The 24456-nt window shown below is 44.0% G+C and overlaps 1 protein-coding gene across 1 annotated transcript in view; it reads left to right on the top strand.

Moving 5' to 3' along the window:
- dntt (deoxynucleotidyltransferase, terminal) overlaps window positions 1–22736 on the top strand; it is a gene marked incomplete at both ends in the record, with an annotated part of 71611 nt that extends 48875 nt beyond the window's left edge. The window contains one exon of the mRNA XM_080538017.1: window positions 22650–22736. Within this exon, the coding sequence (XP_080394143.1) occupies window positions 22650–22736 (87 nt within the window). The remainder of the gene's footprint in view (window positions 1–22649) is intronic.
- Between the last annotated feature and the right edge of the window lie 1720 nt (window positions 22737–24456).

Genomic DNA, 24456 nt, shown 5'->3' with positions numbered 1-24456 from the left:
GATTGACTGAACATTTTCATTGTGTAAAGCGCATTGAGTTGCATGTTGTAAGAAATGCGCTATACAAATACAATTTGATTTGATTTGATTTGATTTGGGCGGCTGTTGTCGTTGTACATGTTGTGCTGTATAAATAAACCTTACTTACTTACTTACTTACCTACTAATCTATTGTGCTGTTGGCAGTTGCTGTGGTTATCTTAGGCTTTGAGGCCTGCTGTTAGTTTCAGCAGAAACCGTTGTGTCTGAAGCCTGATTGCCCTACATTTGCATTTGGGTTTTTTCCCAGTTTAGGTATTTAAGCTGGTCAGATTAGTGAGCTAGTCAAAACATTTTGGACTCAGTGAGTTCACCTTCCCGTTGTTTAGTGATCGTTAGTGGGAGGAGTTGCAAGCCTTCAGCAATTACTGAACCTCTATTCATATTCGGACTCCCAGAGGCGACAGCCTCGGTTGACAGCCTCCTCGACACAAAGAGCCCCGCACTGCAACAACCTTCTCATATCACGCTCCAATAAATGGAGACTTCATTGTTGTTGAGTACAGTGGGGAAAGCAAAGCCAGCAAATCACACAGATACTGTAGCGCCAATACGTTCAATAGAGAATGATGACATACATTCTAAACATTCTACACACATTCTTCTAAAAAAATGTTTGTTTGGATCCTTCCCACACCTGTTGTAGACAATAAAGAATGTTTTCATTTAGCAAAAAGGGTGCCAAAAGCTATTTTATTTTGGTACAATGAGAAGAAAGACTACACATCACTGATTTAAATCACATTAATTATTTTCATAGGAAGATTTTGTTGTTGTTTTTATCAATTTCCCTTTTTGTTATATATAACATTAATATATAAGTAGATAAAATAATACATTATTACCTTAATGAGAGTGTCTATTTTATATTTCAACCTTTGTTTCCCAATTTTTGACATTTTAATGTACCAGGTAGAGTAGAAACATGTTAGAAAGAAGTGAATTGCACTGGGAAGCGTAATGTTCATTCACACATTTCTAAATCATATCATTTGCACCATAGTTTCACCCTGCAGATTGATACAGAAACAGATATGATAAATGGGGCTTAAATCAATTTGCATCTCATCAGTCCTCAAATCCAATTCAGCCTTCACTTGTCCACACATGCATGTCCTAGAAGATACTGCCTGTTTACACACATGTGAGATGTGGTGAGATGATGAGATCATGTTGTGAAGATCAATGGAGGTGTGGGTTTAAAACGGTGTTAAATAATATTTGGTGATGATTAATCGTTTTTGTGTTAATGTAAGAGCAGTTAAAACAAACCGGTCAAATCTGACCGGGAACCCCAAAGTAAGGGGGGAGAAACTAACACGAAAGCAGGGTTAAATGCATCCTTCCTCCCTCCCTTCCCTGAATTCAGTAAGTAAGTAAGTAAGTAAGGTTTATTTATATAGTTTATTTATATAGGCTTTCTATTGAATCTGATCAAACTGCTGTCCCACACTAAAAAACTATTTAAGCTATAAACAATGTCTCAGACTAGCGGTTAACATGAATAACTGCCGTAAATATACAAAGAATAGACACTGAAAATGTACTGGTTGTGGATGTGTGGGTGTGTATGGGGATGTTTTCCATCTGATGGATGAACATCATCTAGGGTTACCCATTCATTTCCTATGGCGGTCATTTTTGACCGGGAACACCACACGTGTTACAAAGTTGACTAAACCTCTCAAATGAACGTGGTGATCAGCAATTTTATATGTTCAAATGCGTAGTGTGGATGATATTATAAGGCCTTGAGGCAATCAAATGTAAAACACAATATTTATGATTGATGAAAGTTGTAAACATGACAGGAGGGTTAACACTAGAACAGCCATGGTGGGGTCACAGTGACCCTGCCATCATTTCTTTTTGTATACCTTTGCACTCGATCAGTATCCTTCCATTTTCAAAATCACATCAGGATAAGCTAGTGTATAGCTATTTTGCATTTTGTTTTTCTGTGTAGAAGGCAGGCTAATTTACAAGAAGCGCCCTCTAGTGATCTTTGTGTGCAAGTAGCAGATTACCATACCAGCTCCCGAGGCGGCTCTAAGAGTAGGTGAAATAGGCACGGCTGTCGTAGTGTTAGACAGTATTCAAACAGGTCCCGTATGTTGTCTCATGTGACAGACACTGGTGCTGAGCCCATACAGTACATATGTTTGGGGCGGCTGTGGCGCAGGAAGTAGAGCCGCCGTCTAATGATCGCATGGTTGGCAGACCACATGTTGAAGCGCCCTTGGGCACGACACTGAACCCCAAATAGATAAGAGCAACGCATCCGGGTACTTTGCCCTCCCATCATGTCCACGCCCCTTTTTTGCATTTTGATCAGCAACAACACTATATAATTGTTTGCCTGACTGGCCATTGGATTTGGGCTCCTAATATCTAAAAAGCAATACAGTTTTCTTATTTTATCGGATTAAAGTAGCAAAGACCACACATTTACATTGACCGCCAGTCAAACTTCTACCACTTCTACCACCCAAAAGGGGGCGTGATCGTTCTGATGACAGGGAGGTGATGCGTAACTGCTCTTATCCATTGCTCCCAGTGAGCAGGCCGGCGCCTTGCACGGTAGCTTGCCGTGAATGTGTGTGTGAATGTGTGTGTGAATGTGTGTGTGAATGGGTGAATGAGAGGCCGCTGTAAAGCACTTTGGATAAAAGTGCTTATAAGTGCAGTCCATTTACTATGTCCGTTTGGCCTAGCTGTGCTGTGTGTGAACCCTGCAGCAGCCTGCCTCATTTACATCCACAGGGCGTGAGGAGAGGCCATGGGGACAAGGGCGTCAGGCATGTCATCAGACTGAGTGACAAGGGGACACCTTGTCACCACAATGTCCCCGCCACCCCCGCTCTGGGGACAGGGGTCACAGGGTGGCAGCTTTCTGACAGATTTTATACAAAATCTAAAAGTATTCTGACAGATGTTGTTTATTCAAAAGCAAGGTCAGAGGGAAGCACACTCACCGTGCAGTGATCCGTGTGCTGGGGGAAAGGGGGATCACATCAACACAGACACAGAGAGAGAGATCTGGGGTTAGGTGTGGAGTGTTGGTTTTGATAAAGTTCTGAAAATGAACACACACACACACACACACACACACACCGCACACATGCACGCACACACACACACACACACACACACACCGCATACACGCACACACACACACACACACCCACACACACACACACACACATACACACACACAAACACCGCACACACGCACACACACACACACACACACACACACAAACACACTCTGGCAAATTCAGTTTTACTATTAGTCTGAAGGTCGTCAGACAGCTTAAAAGGGTACATTGTAGCAGAACCATTCAACTGTGCGACCCGTTTTTCAGCTCCGATTTGACATTATAGCCATAATTAAGGTAATGAAGATCAATTAACTGTCTCAGTCACTGGGGCTGCCACTGCCCCTGACTCCACACATCATTGACTAGTCCTTTCCATTGTTTCCAGTCCATTCTTCTGCTCTAGGCATAGAGGAGGAGCTGTTCCTTCTTCACTGTGTGTGACGCCTTCATTAATTGGATGAACGTACTGTCATGGGCCACGGATGCTGAGATAATGTCACTTTCTGCTCGTTCTAATTGTCCAATCTCTCTCATGAGAGTCAGCACTGGGCGCCTGACTCCCGCCAGCCCAGGGGAGAGATGAGATACTGAAGCAGGAAAGCTACAGGGGCTGATTAGGTGGGAGCAGGGGTCGGGTGGGGTGGGAGCTTCCTGTCACGTGACTAAGCTGCAAACACGGCCTTTAGTGTTGTAATGTTTATCAATGTGCTCTGGAGGCCCGACGTCTTATTATGAAATGCTTTACAAAGAGATTAGAGCTCTAATCAGAGCACTGGTAATCCCCATCCCAATCACGGACTCAGTCGGGGGGGATAGTTGTTAGATCTACACGACACAATAGCTGTCATAGGCAGTCACTGAGGAAGTGCTTTGTGTCACAGTGGGGCGGCTGTGGTTCAGGAGGTAGAGCTGCCGTCTAATGATCGCAAGGTCGGCAAGATCGGCGGTTCGAGCCCCGGCTGGCCACATGTCGAAGTGTCCTTGGGCAAGACACTGAACCCCCAAATTGCTCCCAGTGAGCGGGCCGGCACCTTGCGTGGTGCCATCGGTGTGTGAATGGGTGAATGGGTGAATGAGAGGCCGTTGTAAAGCACTTTGGAATAAGGCGCTATTTAAGTCAGTCCATTTATCCAAACCGTACTGTTAGTGTGTAGTCCCAGTGGGTGTTAGTGTGTAGTTCCAGTGTGTGCTAGTGTGTAGTTCCAGTGTGTGTTAGTGTGTAGTTCCAGTGTGTGCTAGAGTGTAGTTCCAGTGTGTGTTAGTGTGTAGTTCCAGTGTGTGTTAGTGTGTAGTTCCAGTGTGTGTTAGTGTGTAGTTCCAGTGGGTGTTAGTGTGTAGTTCCAGTGTGTGTTAGTGTGTAGTTCCAGTGGGTGTTAGTGTGTAGTTCCAGTGTGTGTTAGTGTGTAGTTCCTGTGGGTGTTAGTGTGTAGTTCCAGTGTGTGTTAGTGTGTAGTTCCAGTGTGTGTTAGTGTGTAGCTCCAGTGTGTGTTAGTGTGTGTTAGTGTGTAGTTCCAGTGTGTGTTAGTGTGTAGTTCCAGTGTGTGGTAGTGCATAGTTCCAGTGTGTGTTAGTGTGTAGTTCCAGTGTGTGTTAGTGTGTAGTTCCAGTGTGTGTTAATGTGTAGTTCCAGTGGGTGTTAGTGTGTAGTTCCAGTGTGTGTTAGTGTGTAGTTCCAGTGTGTGTTAGTGTGTAGTTCCAGATTCGATTCGATTCCGATTCACAGCTCCCGATTCGATTCGATTCACGATTCGATTCGATTTGATTCGATTCCGATTCGATCTAGTTACAATATACATTTTTTGCTTGAATATGAAAGAGATTCTCCGAACTAATGCTATAAATGGTTCAAGGAACCCTATAACATGTAGCATTGTTAAACATATCAATGAATTGACTCCAAAGCAGTTACATGAATGTACTTTTTATTTACATACGACTTTGCTTTTGTCCAGCTCATCTCTATCGTCACATTTTTTAAATCCAAAATGCACCCAGACATCTGACTTTAAGCCTGGTGGTGACTTGAGTGTCCCTGCCATCGCCATGTTTTTAGATTTTAGTGTTGAGACCTCACGTTGCGTGAGATATGATAAATTCTTGGAGCGCGAGATCTGGCCACGAGATCTCGTTGCGGGTTGAAGCTGCAAGCAAAAAAAAAAAAAAAAAAATGAAAGATCGATCTCGGGATTTATGAATCGATAATCGCTCATTTAATGAAGATCGATTCAGAATCGGGAAATCGATTTTTTGAACCCAGCCCTAGTGTTAGTGTGTAGTTCCAGTGTGTGTTAGTGTGTAGTTCCAGTGTGTGTTAGTGCGTAGTTCCAGTGTGTGTTAGTGCGTAGTTCCAGTGTGATGGGAGGCCCCTCTGCTCTGTGTGGTGGCGGAGCGTGGGCGTGCGTGTCCTCTGCTGACTGGGTGAAGGGCTGGGATAATTAATATGTGTGGTGGGCTTGATGAATGAGGACAGGTGGAGGATTTCATCAGCCCCAGACAGACCGACTCCCTCCCCGAGAGGGAGGGCTCCGTGACCTGTCCAACACCTCCAAAAACACAACCCTCTGCTACAGATTATATACCCTTGAAGCTCAGTGTGTCTGTGTGTGTGTCTGTGTGTGTGTGTGTGTGTGTGTGTTTGTGTGTGTGTGTGTGCGCGAGTGTTTGTGTTTGAGTAAGAGAGTGTAGTGTGTGAACGCACAATACAGTATGCAAGCGCGCGCCTAATATTTTTTATGGAAATGTAATTTCCGTTTGTCACTGTGTGTGTGTGTGTGTGTGTGTGTGTGTGTGTGTGTGTGTGTGTCTGTGTGCGTGTGGATCTTTTGTGTGTATCTGTAGGTCTAAGAAACTGTACAGAATGTGTGAGAGACAGAATGTATATAATACACATATTATGCACAATGTGAAAAGCGTGTGCATGTGTGTGTGCGTGTGTGCATGTGTGTGAAGCAGGAGATGTCTCTTATAGGAGGTAATAACTCAAAGCCAAGTGGAACCGTGTGATTAATGAGGCTTTGGTCGGAGGGTGTGAATCTGGAATGGCCCAGATGTGGATCCATAGTAGCATCTGGGATATGAAACCAAAACAAACAAACAAACCAAAAAATTAAACAATTCCATTTTCACATGCTGGGACTGTCCCTCTGCACCCCTCCCAGGAGAACACACACGTAGGAGTTAAACAAACATCCCAAAAGCCAAACAAAACCACAATGCTGCTTTTGACATGGAAATGATGACTTGACGGACAGTGAAACGAGCTCTTGTCTCTGATTGGTGGGCAGCTTTCAGTGCCACCATTGCCTCCCAGAACTGCTATAAAGTAGTCTTGATAAAGTCCTGGTGGCATAGCGGGTTAAGCGTCGACCATGTAACCGCAGGGTTCCCGGTTTGATTCTGGCCGGGGACATATCCTGCATGTTATCCCTTCTCTCTCTCTCACCCATCCTTCCTGTCTAAATCTCTACTGTCTCTATCAATAAAAAGAACAATATGAGTGGGACTGCCCCACTCAGAAAAAATAACTTTAAAAAAAAGACCTGCCTGTCATATTATGGGCAAAGAATGCCAAGTGCCTCCCCCCCCCCCCCCCTACACACACACACACACACACACACACACACACACACACACAGACACACACAATAAGGGGGCAATTGCACTGGGCTTTTGAACACTCCACAGCTGGGGCTGGACGGGATTCTTTGCAGTGAGGATAAGAACAGCGTGGAGAGAGTCTTAGGTCATGTTCTCACATGAAAGTCAGAATCAGGACCCGGAGCAAGTGGATGAGTTTGCAACATTGTTGCATAAATTATTTCTCTGATTTGCGTTCTCACAGCCCTTCATGTAAACAAAGTAACATACGCAATCGAAGCAACAGACGTGGTAGTTGATTGGTCAGAAAAATGGAAAATTGCCCGTTCGTCACGCTTTTATCCAGATCAACACGCATGCGCTGTTGTTTTCCTATGGACAGCCTCGATGCGTCGTTTCTAACCGGAGCGAAACCACCCTTTTCAAGCGGAGCATCCGTTGGTTGTTTGCTCCGGGAGTTACTGCGAATGCGCGTTCTCACAGCTCCAGACGACGCAGAGCAAAGCGAATTTCATCCTAAACTCCGATTCCAAGTGAAGCAAATGTTCTAGTGAGAACACACCCTGATAGAGAGGAGACAAGGCTCTGGGTTTAATATAGTGGCTGGTGTCAGGACTACACACACACACACACACGCACACGCACACACGCACACGCACATACACACACGTACACTTACACGCACGCACGCACACGCACACATACGCACAGACACGCATACACACACACACACACAGACACTCGTACACACACACACACACACAAACAACACACACACACACACACACACACAAACAACACACACACGCACACACACACGCATCTGTGAGGTGTGACAGACGGGCAGGTGGTCAGAGGGGGGCGGAGGGTCTGTCCTCTACGAGCTTCAGAACATGAAGGACTTTGTAACGTTTAGAAACGGGACGCCACACGCAACAAAATGGAGGGAGAAGTTGCTCTGTTGACGTTCATGTCCGCTAACATTTATTTTCTCACAGCCTTGTCGAATGCAATGTCGTCGTATCTTATGAATTCCAATTACGATATGAATATAATCAGATCCTATGACAAGGAACACAGAAGAGCATTATGTTTTTCAAGGAGAGAATCACCTCTATCCCTCTCCCAGTCAGGGACATGTGTTGTGTTGAGGGACAGCATTAATAGGCTATAATATTACACCACATGTTCATAATCATCATGAAAAGGCCCCCTGAAACATCTTTGCCATCCCGCAGTTTGTGATTAGAGAAAATAGCTTTTCTTCCTGAGCTGAGCTTTGTTGGAGTGAAAATCAAATGACCACGGAAAGCAGAAAGGAGTGTGTGTGTGTGTGGGGGGGGGGGCTCTTCAAAGGTATGCCTATATATGCCTGATACCGGATACCTGCTTATCGGATTGTACATTGCCCTGGTCTATCGGAAAATTGGAAAGACGGCTGCTACCCAAACAACCCTTAAGTTGCCCGTCATGTTAAACAAGATGGGCAAAGCAGTGAGTACTCAGACTGGTATGATATTTGAACTAAACCGTAAGATGGAAAACGTTTTGGAGAAATTAACTGCTCTGCAAGAAGCCAGGTTAAGAGCCAGCATAGAATAGCACGGAATAATCTGTTTCCCTCGCTAAGCCAAACATCCAATCTTCATTCCGGGCCGCCAAGGCCGTCTGCAGAAAACTCCCCCAAAATAAGTTTCAAGTCTCACATGCGAAGTGGGGCAGTCCCACTCATATTTTTATTTTTATTGTGATAGAGACAGTAGAGCTTTTGACAGGAAGGATGGGTGACAGAGAAGGGATAACATGCAGGATATGTCTGTGGCCGGAATCGAACCAGGAACACTGTGGTTATATGGTCGACGCTTAGTGTGTTACGCCACTGTAACGATGGTCAAACAGGCAAACTTCTTTCAACCAATTCTTTTTATTGATCTTCATGGAAGACATACAGTATAAAACACAAATCTTCCTCTGGTCTGCAACTCTTGTGAATCTATTAAGATGGCAGCCATATTCTGGTACCACCGTGTATGTATATTTCACATCAGGATAATTTGTTTACAGAAAGAACACACATTTCCCTCAAACATTACAAATAACAATTACAAACAACATGTGGAGCAACATACCTGCATGGAAGACATATAAAACACAAATCTTCCTCTGGTCTGCAACTGTGAATCTGCGCATTCAAAATAACATACAATAAATGTTCTGTTTCACATCATCTGAGCTAGCAGCCAAAAGACGGGAACTGAATGTGAAACACCACTAGCCAACATAGAGAACTCCCGTATAATACAAAATGTTCACAAACATACAATCCGTGGACGAAACTATACAAAAATCATCACAATACATGTAAAAACAAACAGCACAGTACTACACCAACATTTTCACCTTACATTACAAGATTCTCCACACAAATAATAAAATACGAGGAGCATTTTACATCGCGCACATACCTATTAAGATGGCAGCCATATTCTGGTACCACCGTAAGTATGGCAACAACAGAAGGACAAAAGAACGCGCAGACCTGCAGTACACCCAAACTCCAAAGGGGGCTCCAACAACAACCAGGGCTGCTCAAGCACGGCGAAACTCATCTACATTCACCACAACTAAACATACATTCCCAACTCTGTTACACCACCAAGTGCCCCCTATTTGTCATTTTATAAGATATAATTCTCATAGCTATTGATACGAAATGAGGAATCCTATTTGTAACATTGTAAGATGCCATTATCATAGTGATGATAAAAACAGAATGCTTTGGTATGTTGGAGGATGGGGGAGGTGGAGGCCATACAACTAACTCCCTAGATGTCTTCCATTTTGCCGAAATAGGATATTCAAGATTAAACTTTCCATACCATTGGTCGGCCAACCCAAAAAAATCCCCCCCCAAAAAGAAATCTGATACATGAGAAAGGTCAAAGGTCAAAGATGGTGCCAACATATCTCCAAATGGCCTAAACATATAGGTGTCCGCCTAAACATACCTGTACTAAAACAGGTACAAAGTTGCATTTGCTCACATTACTAGCATCGACTTTGGCACAAGTACTAATAAGACCCTGGAGTACTGATTCCTAGATGATTTGGGCTTCGTCATCAGGTTTCCAAGGTGATATTCACTGTAAAAGCTGTTGTTTATTTAGGCGGAGACTGAATTTGAGATGTTTTATAATGTTCTAGCTCTATTTACTCTGACACAGTAACATATATTTTGATTCTGACACTTCTACAGCCACCCCACAGTTGTTAGCTTTCATTTGATAACAAGATCTTTATGAAGGCCCTTGTGATTGTGGAGATATTCTATATTCACTGTGGGCATGTCATTTCGAGCAGAAAACCAGAAAAATTAGGTGGATAAGATCTGGTTAAAAAGAAAAACAATGCGCTTTCTATTTTATATTGCCTAAACATAGTATAAGGACGTTTTGCAATGACACCGTGTTAGTCTGGCAGCAGCCTTGCAACAGGTATGCAGTATGCATTCAGCCTCATTCAAACTCATTCACTCTCCGGGAGAAGTGAATATCCTGCGCTCTCCAGAACAAAGGCATAGTTTAGGTAGTTTACTTTAAAGATTTGCTTCTGGGGTGCTCTTGAGCTAGGTGGTTCCCCTAAATAGACAAAAACACTGTCAAGAAATGACCTGATTGAACAGACAGGGGCACACCTCCCCTGAGCATGAGTGTAGCTTCATTAAACTCAGGACAGTGTGGTCTAATGAGATAAGACCTTGACTAGCATTATACCATGGAGCGCACAGACAACACTCAAGCCCATTCTATGTACTTTTCAGAGTTAGCGAGAAAGGTTCCGTCATGTATCTTTAAAGTATGTACTTGCTAAAGTCCAGAGCTGTTCGAAGAGTTTCTTATGTGGGGGGGGGGGTTTGTTTTGATCACACCACGTTGGACATTTTCTTTGGTCTATCCCTGAGTTTCCTGATGTTTTGAGAGCATCATAGAGTGAGAGATGTCTGCAGACAGTGAAGCCAGGTTGGATCCACACAGTGCTGTAAATTGGGAAAATGGGGTATGATTTTGCCTATCATATAATGCACTGTTTTTAGTTTCAGAGGAATTGGGCAGTATACATGACTTTAATAGTGTGCGCACCCACACACGCTTTCACTTTGACTGAAATGCCCCATGGCTATAATCACCATGTGTCCGTTAGGAGAACCCATCCATTCATCCTCCATGAAACATGTGACTTTTCTTCTTCTTCTTCTTTCTTCTTTTTTTCTTTCTCTCCATCCACCAAAGAAATGACATCCTGAGTGACAGGGGAACGATGCAAAATGTGGACATTAATTTCAGGCTAACTACTTTTTCAAAATAGATTTAGATTGACAAACTATATTTCTCTCAAGGGTAGCTTTGATATAGTTTAAATGAACACAAATGGGTAGTCTGACACAAATAGGTAATTTAACTTCTTAAGTAATTTGGTTAACTACATTTCTAGTTACTACAGAGTAGCTTCCCCAACACTGAGTACAGACGGAGAGACAAAGAGAAGTGTTCGGGAAGTACTGAGAGATTGAGGGAGAGGTAATGATAGAAACACATTGTATACCAAGGATAATTGTCCAAACACCACAGTGAATCACAGAATGGGGGCCATAGTGAACATTTCTGCCTCTCCTTCGTGCTCTCTCTCTGCCACCCCCCCCCCCCCCCCACCTCATTTCATCACCTTCCCCTCCTCTTTCCTATTCTCCTATCCTCCCACGCAGGGCCCATTATCACATTTTCCTGGGAGAAAAGAAGAAGGGTATTTATAGATCCCATGGCGTCAATGGTTTTATGTCAGTACAAATGAAATTCAATGCCAAAGCTATTATATCCTGAATGTGCAACCTGCAGTATATTTTCATGGAATTAAAATTAAAAGGAAAAATGTATTTTTTGATAGAGGAGAGAGAAAAGGAGGAGGGTGAGGAGAAAGATTGAGAAGAGAGAGTCGGGGACCGTGGGCCATGGGTGGGTGGGGGGGATAGGGTGTCGTATACCGCTCCATTATTGATGAAAGTGAATGATGGAGGTTTCTACTGGGCCCCTGATGTTGGGCCCTGTCTGCCTGTCATGTAACATTAATTGACATGCCCCCTTGCGTTGTCGGTGGTATAGACACCTGGTATAGACACCTATCCATCCATAGCTCCTATTTCAGTTTTGGCCATGATTTATTCACGGGACACTCCACTGAACATTCATTGAGGTGTTGGAGCCCTGTCCTGTAGAATCAGACTTAATGGTGGGCTGGTCTGTGGGGTGGTCACTGTCTAAATGACATTATCTATGCATGAACAGGGAAACAGAAGAAGGGGAGTTAATTGTGTTCTAACACTGTGCTAAAAATGAAGTGAAAAGTATAAAAGTATATTACCCCAATAGTTTTATTTCAACAATCTAGCTAGAGGGTTCTGGTGATGCAGCATAAACATTCCAAACATTGAGTATATCCCAACTCATTATAAGATGAAAACTGTAAAAACAAACAAAGCAAATATTTTGCAGCAGTTCTTTTTTCTCTCTCTAATTGAGCAGAATGGTACTGCTGAGGCAGCAGTGTCAGATCACTATGTCTGGCGCAGGAAGTAGATTGGTCATGCAAAACCAGCCCCTTTTCAACAAACCAATTAATTATTTACGAGCTTCACTAGAGCAGAGAAAGTTAATTTATTGTTATCATTAGAGGAGCATTCTGTTTGGGTCCGGGCGAGAGAGAGCTAGACCAGACTCCCAGGCTCATTAGATAGGAGAGAACTTCATACTTCATAGTGGTGCAGCGGTTTGTGCGGTACTTCATAGAACCTCATTGTTATTTCAGAACTTCATGAAACTAGTCATCTGGCATTGAAGAAAGCCAAACTAACAAAAGTATTGACGTGGAGGCTACACCATATTCATACGGATTCATGCTGATTAAAAGGCAACCCTGCAACGTGGGTATAGACAGACCCGCCCTGTGGACATCCGTGGCCCTAAGCAAGATTTGGATTGTGGCCCCCAGGGTATCCGCTTGTTAAGTCTGACGTCAAAAGTGACGTTTAGCCATTTCCGAGTCCAAACCAGAAATTCCCTCCACCAGAGTACCTGTGAACTACAGCGGTAGAATGACAGTTTAATCGTTTTTTAGACTCGGATCTATTCATACAACAAGGGACACAACACTTTCCCGTTTTCTCCATATTGTCAGGGTATTTGAGCCTCGGAAAAGCGCTATATAAATATAATTAATTATTATTATTATTTCGGCATTTCGAAGACAGCGCCTCAGCCAACGTTGGACCCGGAAACACATCACCACTTAACAAGCGGATAGTTCCAGGGTATAGTTCCTGGGTATAGGCCCTGGGTATAGTTCCTGGGTATAGTTCCAGGGTATAGTTCCAGGGTATAGTGGGTATAGTTCCTTTTTTTTTTACACATCCTACAATACCCCAACAAATGTATATCCTTCATAAGATGTTCGGGTCATTTAGGCCCAGATGCACAGAGACACACAGAAACATACACACACTCACACTGACACTCACTCACTCACTCACACACCTCTGCTCTGGCTTTCCCGCGCCAAGAAGCCGTCTGCTCTCGCACTTTTTACCCTTTGAAGTGCAACATTGTAAACATTTTTATTTTTTGAGGTACACACACTGTCACATTCTGTGCTTCATGTGTTGTGTAGACAGGCATACCCATGCACACACAATTGTAGCCAGTTTTATTTCAGAATTATTTGGGATTTTTCAGACATAATACTGTATTTCGACAGTGACAGTGAAAACAGTGTACATTCCGTTCGTGTTTTGTTATTCAGCATTTGCAGACATTTTTGAGAGATTAGCTATTTCATAGCTATTGGCAAAAACATTCTTAGTTTGGTTCTTTCATTTCTATTCTTGTTCATCACCTGTATTTTCTTTACAGCTTTGATTATAATTAGATACATGTGAAAGTCAATTGAGAATATAAGTTCAAAATAATAAACAGCAATGAAAACATTGTTTCATTAACATTTTTCCTAGATAAGTATGATTTATGACACCCAGGTCTTTTTAATTTAGTCGATTTTGCCTTTTCAAAGTTAGGGGCATCATGTGCATAAAAACGCTTCTACTCATCATGCTGTCGTTCGGCCCCACCTATTCCCAGGGGTCTGACACTTTGTGGGTTGTTACTAAGCATCCTCTACTCCAGCCTCTCCAAATGGCAGCCCCCTAGTTCCACGAGAACAAAAGATATGCACTTTTGAATGTGTACACAGTACCTATTGTGCATTATGGGGTACAGTACCTGTTTGTGCCCACAGGAGGCGCCCTTTAATATTATGGGCTACTTTGGGGCTTTCTTGCACCCTGAGTATACTCCCTTGTACGGGTCACCCTTGAGACTAGGAGCACCGCGTCAGGACAAGTGCTTTTAAAACACTAATGATGCCCCGGGTCAATTTGACCCGAACAGTACCAAAGGGATCACACAAGGGTTAAAAGGTTTTAGGCTCAATGCTAAGCTAACTATCAAGACCTGTTATGTCTTTGTTACTGTATGCCTAAACAGAGGATTCTAGCGAAGGGTAAACGATTAAACAAAAATAATTGTGAGGGAGAGTGAGGTGTAGTGGGCTTGAATTACACTACACAAAATATCTTCCTCTCCTAATTGTGTCTGAGCACCCTTATCAACAAGTACGTTTAATATCATTATTTTTCTTGTCATACATCTGCAAATGAAACGATGATGTATAAAACCAAGGCTGGTAAATGAGATGTCTGTATAGTATGATTAGGAGAGGCTGATTAGCGAGCTGAGAGGGGTCGGTAATGAAAACCACATTCAGCTCAATGGCCTTTTTATGGGTCGAAGTGGTTTATGATGCTTACGCTAATTGCCGGGCTGATTAGTGAGGTGTCTGTGTGTCCTCTCTCCACGGTGCTGCTCTCCCAGGGCGCCTGGCTGCAGGGATCAGAGGAGGAGCTGTGGGTGGATCGTTTCAGAAGGAAGGCAGTAGGGCCAAATCGACTCCTATACTTTTCTGCCACTGTCAGCCCTTTCCTGTGGCATGCAATAAAGATAAATTAACTTTGAGACAATCAAAAGATTTTTCGATTTATCCCTCTCTTGGAACTAATATCCTGTTTCCAGCTGACAGTAAAGGGAAAACCATTAAACCAAAGAGAGGAGGGCTGTTTTTTGACCCATCCCGAGCAGAATGGATCTGATTTGATACCCATTTTATCCGCTTACAGAGATGCCCACTAGAACCTGGTTATGTGTATTGTCTTTAGTGTGTATGAATGTTTTGTCTTTCTTGAAACAATTATGTTCTTTAGCATATAGCTTCTGTACAGAGGGAAGTCCTCATCTAGAATTTAGAATTTGCCATTTAACAGACGCTATTATGGGGGCAGGGACATTCCCCCTGGAGTAACTTAGGGCTGAGTGCCTTACTCAAGAGCACGCTAGTGGTGGTGTTTCAGGCAGGATTTGAACTCACAACCTTCCGATCACCAGTCAAACTCACTATCCACTACACCACCACTACCCCCATTTATCAAAGAGGTCCAAAGAGTTGCGCTTACAGTACAGGACAATACAATTTCTCACACACAAACATGACCAGAAACCACGCCCGCCCTGGCACAACTGATCGTGTGAACCTCTGTCCATGTTCGCTTAGCTATTGGTTTCTTGTTTCTGAATGATACACCAAGAACAAGAAAATGGGTCGTTCTATGCTATTCAGTTCAGATTCTTTTGTTTCAAGAGCGACGATGCCAGTGTGTGTATGTACATGCATGTGCGTGTCGAAGTGTTTGCGTGTTCACGCTCATTTTAAGCCGGGTACACACATAAAGATAATCTGGCCGATTTTCGGGCCGATTTTCCCCCTTCCGACCAAAGACAGCAAACGCCCGATTGTCGGATGGCTCTAAAGATTACCCTACAAGATTATCCTGTGGTGTGAGGTGTGTTAAGAGTCCATTTCTCCCGACAATCTGCTCGGAAAATGGTCTGGGCCGACAATCGTGAATGTTAAACGTGTTCAATATTTACGACCAAAAAGCCTTATGTGTGGGGGCAACTCCCGACTCCCGACAACTCCCGACTAGGGTTGCCAGCGAGTCCGATTGTGACGTGGATGGAATGTAGCCAATCAAGAAGCGAGCTGACTTCTTCTTTTCGTTCTTCGGCACTTTATTTGCCCTGTCGTACATGGCTGCCTCGTACAGGTCAGTCAGGGTACTACGTTAGATCACATTTGATCATGCGAGATTTCTGGCTTGGGGAACGAGACTCTAGACTGTCGTAGCGATAATCTTTATGTATGGGGTGTGCTGAAATGGGAATATTGGCGCACACCACACACAATACGATCAAGGCTGTTCAATCCAATATTTTTTATCTTCATGTGTGGGGTCTGTCTCAGATAAAAAATCTGTTAAGATTTAGAAAATCCTTGTGTGTACCAGGCTTTAGTCTAGGTGACTGCCAGCCATTTCCATCAGGCCCATCCATCAGGCTGTAGGCCTTGTTGCACCGAGGTGCTGCCGTGGAGCAGAGATGGAGCAGATGTTTCTCAGAGGCTAATGTCTGTGTTCACATCCATGAGAGCAGTAATTATGGAGAGAGGACAGAGGCAACACAAAGCTGATTAGTAACTTATCAAGGCAAGGACACTGGTACACAGAAACACACCTGTTCTCCATCGGCCTGAGCTATAACTGCTGTAGACAACAGAGCCAAACTGAGCTGAGCTGAGCTGAGCTGATTGTAGTGGGCTGGCCTGGTTAGACATTCACCAGTTGTTGAAACAGTGCTGGAAATAACAATGTGAAAGAAAAATATGAGAAGACAGAAGAAGACTCTGGAACGCCTAGATATGTGCATTCTACCACCCAGTATCCTTACATTTTCAAAATCACATCAGGATAAGCTAGTATGAAGCTATTTTGCGGTTTATCTGTGTAGGAAGCAGGCTAATTTAAAAGCGGCCAACTAGTGGTCGTTGTGTGTAAATAGCAGCTTAGCATTGTAAAGAGGGGCTCTTATAGTAGGTAAAAAGGCACGGCTGTTCTAGTTTAACGCTAGAACAGCCATGGGGGGTCATTTGACCCCTGTGAGTAGAGAAATGTTTTATATCTTTGCACTCAATCAAATTTCAGGACCCTCCTTTCATGACTTTTCCTAGATATGTGCATTCTACCACCCAGTATCCTTACATTTTCAAAATCACATCAGGATAAGCTAGTATAAAGCTATTTTGCCGTTCTTCTGTGTAGGAAGCAGGCTCATTTCCAAGAGGCCAACTAGTGGTTGTTGTGTGTAAATAACAGCCTGAGCATTGTAAAGAGGCTGCTCTTTTAGTAGGTAAAAAAGGTACGCTGTTCTAGTGTTAAAAGGCTCTGAACCAAATAGGCCATCAGGTTGAGTTAACCCTAGTTTCGTTCCCAGACACTTCTGCCTGAATGCACTGTGTGCAATACCCTGGGGACAAGGTTAACATGCATAACCACTTCACCTATTCCTGCATACCATACAGTGTGATTTCTGGGTGACATGTGTGTTGGTGTATACAATAGATGTGTGTTGGTTTTGGTAGAGAGTAGAGAAGAGGGGTTTGAGGGAACTGTGGGGGTGTTGCAGAGGATTCCCCTGGAGGGAGCGAGCAAAGCCGTTGTCCTGGAGAAAAACAATTTGAGTGTGTGTGTGCGTGTGCGTGTGCGTGTGCATGTGCGTGTGTGTGTGCGTGCGTGCATGTGTGTGCGTGCATGCGTGTGTGCGTATACAGCCCGTTCCAAATTATTATGCAAATGATATTTTTCTCAGATTTTCCTAAATAGTCGATGCAAATGACAATCAGTATAATTTTCAAGTCATCAACCGTTAGAGTATAATTCACATTTTATTGAACAAACCTCCCAATGATAACAGTATTTTTTTTTAAAATAAAAAACTCAAAATCCACTGTTCCAAATTATTATGCACAACAGAGTTTCAAAACATTTGATAGGTTGTAAAGAACTACAAATGGTAATTTGATGAATTTAGGGTTAGGAGGTCATATTTACTGAAATCAAAAGCTATTTCAAACAAAAACATCTTAACAGGTCAAGTTACATGTTAACATAGGACCCCTTCTTTGATATCACCTTCACAATTCTTGCATCCATTGAACTTGTGAGTTTTTGGACAGTTTCTGCTTGAATTTCTTTGCAGGATGCCAGAATAGCCTCCCAGAGCTGCTGTTTTGATGTGAACTGCCTCCCACCCTCATATATATTTTGCTTGAGGATGCTCCAAAGGTTCTCAATAGGGTTGAGGTCAGGGGAAGATGGGGGCCACACCATGAGTTTCTCTCCTTTTATGCCTATAGCAGCCAATGACACAGAGGTATTCTTTGCAGCATGACATCGTGCATTGTCATGCATGAAGATGATTTTGCTACGGAAGGCATGGTTCTACTTTTTGTACCACGGAAGAAAGTGGTCAGTCAGAAACTCTACATACTTTGCCGAGGTCATTTTCACACCTTCAGGGACCTTAAAAGGGCCTACCAGCTCTCTCCCCATGATTCCGGCCCAACACATGACTCCGCCACCTCCTTGCTGACGTCGCAGCCTTGTTGGGACATGGTGGCCATCCACCAACCATCCACTACTCCATCCATCTGGACGATCCAGGGTTGCACGGCACTCATCAGTAAACAAGACTGTTTGGAAATTAGTCTTCATGTATTTCTGAGCCCACTGTCATGCTGCAAAGAATACCTCTGTGTCATTGGCTGCTATAGGCATTGAATTGAATTGAAAACCTTTATTGTCCCCAATGGGGAAATTTTGTTGTCAAACAGCTCAGTTAGGGCAGAAAACATTCAATACAGAAAACAGAAAACATTCAATAAAATACATAAAACAGTGCCGGCTCAATAAGTAAAAAGTTCCAAGTTCCAACGTTCCAGCTCCAGGTCTCCCCCACCCTGCAGGGCCTGGTTGTAGAGTCGGAGTGCAGCTGGAACAAAGGACTGTCCAAATCTTTTTGTACTTTGACGGGGGAGAACAAATCTGTGGCTGAACTTGCTCCTCATCCCCGCCAGCTCGCAGTACATCGGGTGGGAGGGATTGGCCAGCATGGCCGCCAGTTTTTTCCCCATCCTCTGTTCTGCCACCACCTCTAGGCTGTCCAGCCCGGTCCCCACCACAGAGCTGGCCTTCTTCACCAGTTTGTTTAGCTTCGCAGCATCCCTGGCACAGGTGTTTCCACCCCAGCAGGCCACGGCGAAGAACAGAACGCTGGCAACCACCGACTGATAAAACATTTGCAGCAGCTTGTTGCAGACACCGAAAGACCTCAGCCTTCTCAGGAAAAACAGTCTGCTCTGCCCTTTCCTGAGAAGAGCCTCGGTGTTGTCAGTCCAGTCCAGTTTGTTATTAATTTGTACTCCCAGGTACCTGTAGGAGTCCACCCTCTCGACTTCCACCCCCTTGATGGTGATGGGGGCTGGGGTCCTTCTCTTCCTCCTAAAATCCACCACCAACTCCTTTGTTTTGCTGGTGTTAAGCAAAAGGTAGTTGGTGTCGCACCACTGCACAAAGCTCTCCACCAAGGCCCTGTACTCCTCATCCCTGTCGTCTGTGATGTAACCGACGATAGAGGAGTCATCAGAAAACTTCTGCAGGTGGCACTGGTCGGAGCTAAACTGGAAGTCGGAGGTATAGAGGGTGAAGAGAAAGGGTGACAGAACAGTTCCCTGGGGGGCACCGGTGTTGCACACCACCACCTCAGACTGACAGCCCTGCAGTCTCACATACTGACGCCTGTCTGTGAGGTAGTTGTGGATCCAAGCCGTCAGGGAGTCCTCCACACACATCACTGCTAGTTTGTCAGCCAGCAGTGATGGCTTGATAGTGTTAAATGCACTGGAGAAGTCGAGGAACATGGTCCTCACCATGCTCTGTGGCCTCTCCAGGTGTGTGTAGGCCCTGTGCAGCATGTAAATGATGGCATCCTCCACCCCCATGCTCTCCTGGTATGCAAACTGCCGGGGGTCCAGGAAGTCCTTCACCTGGGGCTTAAGGTGTTGCAGCACTAGCCTCTCCAGGATCTTCATGACCTGTGGTGTCAGGGCGACAGGTCTGTAGTAAAAGGAGAGAAACTCATGGTGTGGCCCCCATCTTCCCTTGACCTCAACCCTATTGAGAACCTTTGGAGCATCCTCAAGCAAAATATATATGAGGGTGGGAGGCAGTTCACATCAAAACAGCAGCTCTGGGAGGCTATTCTGGCATCCTGCAAAGAAATTCAAGCAGAAACTGTCCAAAAACTCACAAGTTCAATGGATGCAAGAATTGTGAAGGTGATATCAAAGAAGGGGTCCTATGTTAACATGTAACTTGACCTTTTAAGATGTTTTTGTTTGAAATAGCTTTTGATTTCAGTAAATATGACCTCCTAATATGACCCCCTAACCCTAAATTCATCAAATTACCATTTTTAGTTCTTTACAACCTATAAAATGTTTTGAAATCTGTTGTGCATAATCATTTGGAACAGTGGATTTTGAGTTTTTTATTTAAAAAAAAAATACTGTTATCATTGGGAGGTTTGTTCAATAGAATTTGAATTATACTCTAACGGTTGATGACTTGAAAATTATACTGATTGTCATTTGCATCGACTATTTAGGAAAATCTGAGAAAAATATCATTTGCATAATAATTTGGAACGGGCTGTATGTGTGTATGTGTGCATTGTCTACCCACACGTGTGGAGAGTTTGGTTACTCATTTAATTTAGATGCACGATTCAAACCTAGACTCAAAACTCAACTCTTTGTGGGACTGATTTGAACAACAACCACAGAAACCTAATAAAACGTGTGGTGTTTAAAGAGATGTGCCTTGACTGGTCTGGCTGCCTTTACCCTGGACACACCAAGGCATCAAACCAAGCCGTAGCACGACTTCTTGGTTCCCCTTGTGTTGTAAATAATTAGCTAGCATGGAGACGGAGAGGGAGAGACGTAGGAGGGCTTTTCCTCTCCTACAGGTTATTTGCGTATGTCCGATCTAGTTTAGTACATCAAGGCAGAAGGTGTCAGGATTATAGCTCTCTCTCTCACTCATTCTCCCTCTCTCATTCTCTCTCTCTTTCCCTCTCTCTCTTTCCCTCTCTCTGGGCTCTGATGGTGAGTCAGGCTTCATCGCAGCTGTTCCTATAGAGATGTAAACCTGCCAAAAATATACAGCTTCAGTAATATCCCTGTCTTGATTTGTCAGTGAAAAAAATACTTGGAGCAAGGTCAGTATTTTTATGATTGGAAGGATATGGACAGTTGGATATCAATATGGGAGGTCACGCCATGTTCGAAGCGTGCATACAGATAGTGTAATGTTGAACATTAACATTTCCATTGACGGCTTCCATTCTTCTCACTGTAAGTGTGTTTGATTCATATTTGATAACATTAATTGTGTACAGGGTTCCCACGGGTCCTTGAAATCCTTGAAAGTGCTTGAATTCCCTCTCTCTCTCTCTCTCTCTCTCTAAAAAATTATATATATTCAAAAACATTTTTTACGTAATTATAGTAGATAACTCCCTTTATTGTTAACTTAACACAGTAACTTTACACATATTTCACAATATATTGTTTTTCTGTGCTGTGGTAGAGAAGGCAAGAGACCATCTAGTGTTCAAGCCTCTACATTCAAAAGCCTCTCTTTTTAATTGTTGTCTGTGAGCGGATAGTTCCTATTATATAAATTCTCATCTAGGTCTGTCTCAAACTATGCCGTGTTGGGTCCTTGAATTTGAGGGAATTGAGTCTTGAAAGTCCTTGAAAGGCGCTTGAATTTGATGTTTCAGAAGGTGTGGGAACCCTGTGTGTAGATCCAGGAGAATGTATTCACTCTCTGAAGATAGAGTCAGCTGAGTTACTCATTTGACTCATGCACAGTATACAGTATGATTACCTTATCGGTTATCCTGTAAAATTGGTTATAATGTTGAGAATCCAAACTTCATCCTCACAACGGATAGCATTATTTCTAAAATCAGGGGCCTCGTTTATAAACATTTACTTGAACGTTATCTTTAACTTGCACGTGAGCACATTTTTCGAAACGGACATAAGCATTATTTATAAAATGGGCTGCGCTTGTTTAAAATTGCGTACATCTGTCGTACGTACTTTGTCTATAAATAAAAAAATATACTTGAAATTGAACGCAGGTGAATGAGCTTTGTATTTACGCCCTGTGATAGCGGGGTGCGGACACCAGTGACCACTCGGTGAGTTTCCCGTCTTTGAAAACGAGTCTATGGTGTTTTTCTGTACGCCCATCCAGATCCATTGTGTATGTCAACATGTTGATATGGAACCATATGATCGTAAATAACCTTATAACAGCTTATAATGGTAAATACCGAGGAATCCTGGGGAATCACAATTAATATTTATCACGCCTCAATTTAGAATGATTACACCACCAATAGCCTAATGGCATTTAAACGAAGACTGAAATACAATCATAAACATTAGTTCCCTTTAAATCTTGAATTAAACAAATTTTCTCAGCTGATAACAACATCGTGCATTTTATTACAAGCCATTTTCACTTCACATGAATTACAGTAGGCATTAACGTGTTCGAGTGTGGCTCACATGCCTGCAATAACTCAGCATAACCAGTAGGTAATGTGCGTACGTCAAGTCAATAGCTGACGTAGAGCTACGATCGTTTCCACGGTCAAATTGACTCACGTTGAAATTTTATAAATCACTACCTTGACGTGGTTTTCTACGTACCCACGGGTAAGATCAATTTGATCCAAAGTACTTTCTATAAATGAGGCCCGAGATCTTTGTTTTGTGTTTCAGAAAGAATTTCTACCGGCGCAGACTGAAGAGGACATCTTTGCCCATCTGGGTTTGGAGTACATCGAGCCTTGGCAGCGAAATGCATAAACTGCTCAGCTGCTCAGCTGCCTCACTGGAACCCATACAACCCCACATATGTAACCCCCCCCCCCCCCCCCCGCCTACCTCCCCACCCTCCTGCCTGTTCCCTGTTTGAGAATAAAAAAAACATGCTACATACATGATCTACTATCTCTGAGTATTCTTGTCATACATGAGTGGGACACAAAGCTAAATCAACATACAAATTGCCTGTGGTGGTAGCAAGGGGGGAGAGAGAGAGAGAGAGAGCGGGGTGAGGGAGGGGGGGGGAGGGGTAACAAGAGGAAGAAGCTTGTTGAGCAAAGTGTTGTAATCCCCCTCCTCCTGGCAGGAGAGTGCTCTACATGAACCTGAGAAAGGCTGAAAGGCATCCTGGGAATTGAGAGGTGCGTAATGAGCTGCAGACAGAGCAGTGTTCGGCGCGGTAGTTTAACCTTCGTTTGAGGCCACGTCCACTGGAGATCATTTAGCAACCCTGCTCACTACTACAGCCTCCGCCGTGTCACAGTCAATCCCTTCCCCAGGCGCAGCATGGCAAATTAAGGGCAATCAGCTGTACTGTTCTTTGCACTCTGCAATCATAAGAGCTCATAAGCCAGTTCAGTTCACATTGGAAATGAAACTCTGATTATTAGACTTGACCTAACTCTTATTCATGTCTGTGCTGTAGTAACATGCATGGCTGTGTTTCAGGAGGTAGAGCCGCCGTCTAATGATCGCAAGGTTGGCAGATCGGCGGTTCGAGCCCCGGCTGGCCACATGTCGAAGTGTCCTTGGGCAAGACACTGAACCCCAAATTGCTCCCAGTGAGCGGCCCGTCACCTTGCATGGTAGCTTGGCCGCCATGTGTGTGTGAATGGGTGAATGAGAGGCCGTTGTAAAGCGCTTTGGATAAATGCGCTATATAAGGGCAGTCCATTTACCATGTGTTGTTATCTTCGGGGCAGGCATTACTGTACATTGTACCTCTACTCATGTGGAGGTTATGAGGGCACGGGATTATTCTTCCCACAGTTGCTCTGCTGGACCCTTACGGTAAATGGACTGACTTATAAAGCGCCTTATTCCAAAGCGCTTTACAACGGCCTCTCATTTACCCATTCACACACCAATGGCGGCAAGCTACCCCTCTGTGTCTTGCCCAAGGACACTTCGACATGTGGCCAGCCGGGGCTCGAACCGCCGATCTGCCAACCTTGTGATCATTAGACGGCAGCTCTACTTCCTGCACCACAGCCGCCCCTCGGTCTCACCTGATAGAGATAAGAGATCATCTCTTCTCCTACAATAGGTTGGCTCGCTGTCCACCCCCTAGCCCAGTTTACCACCACGCCCTGGTCCACCCCAGGATGGGGCGTCTAACAACAAAGATAGATGGCCGGGGCTACGGCATCCTAGTGAATCACACTATTTAAAGATCTTTAAGTGGAGCATCCCAGGCACTTTGAGGACTCGACCTCGGGGGCCTCTCCCTCTCTCTCTCTCTCTCTCTCTCTCTCTCTCTCTCTCTCTCTCTCTCTCTCTCTCTCTCTCTCTCTCTCTCTCTCTCTCTCTCTCTCTCTCCCCTGCGCAGGCTGGCCAGTCAGAGGGAGTCAGGGGCACACTAACTAACTGCATCGGATGTGAGAGTCATTTCAGAACTGAAGCCATCTGGCTTCTGGAGAGCCTGGGTCACTGTAATCATGGAAATGTACTTTTGACCATCCAGTTGGCCGCTACTTATTTA

The sequence above is a fragment of the Nansenia antarctica genome (assembly GCF_963989245.1).
Source record: "Nansenia antarctica genome assembly, chromosome: 1".
NCBI lineage: Eukaryota > Metazoa > Chordata > Actinopteri > Argentiniformes > Microstomatidae > Nansenia > Nansenia antarctica.
The sequence above is the reverse complement of the archived record's forward strand: the minus strand, read 5'-3'. Positions and strand labels throughout refer to the sequence as shown.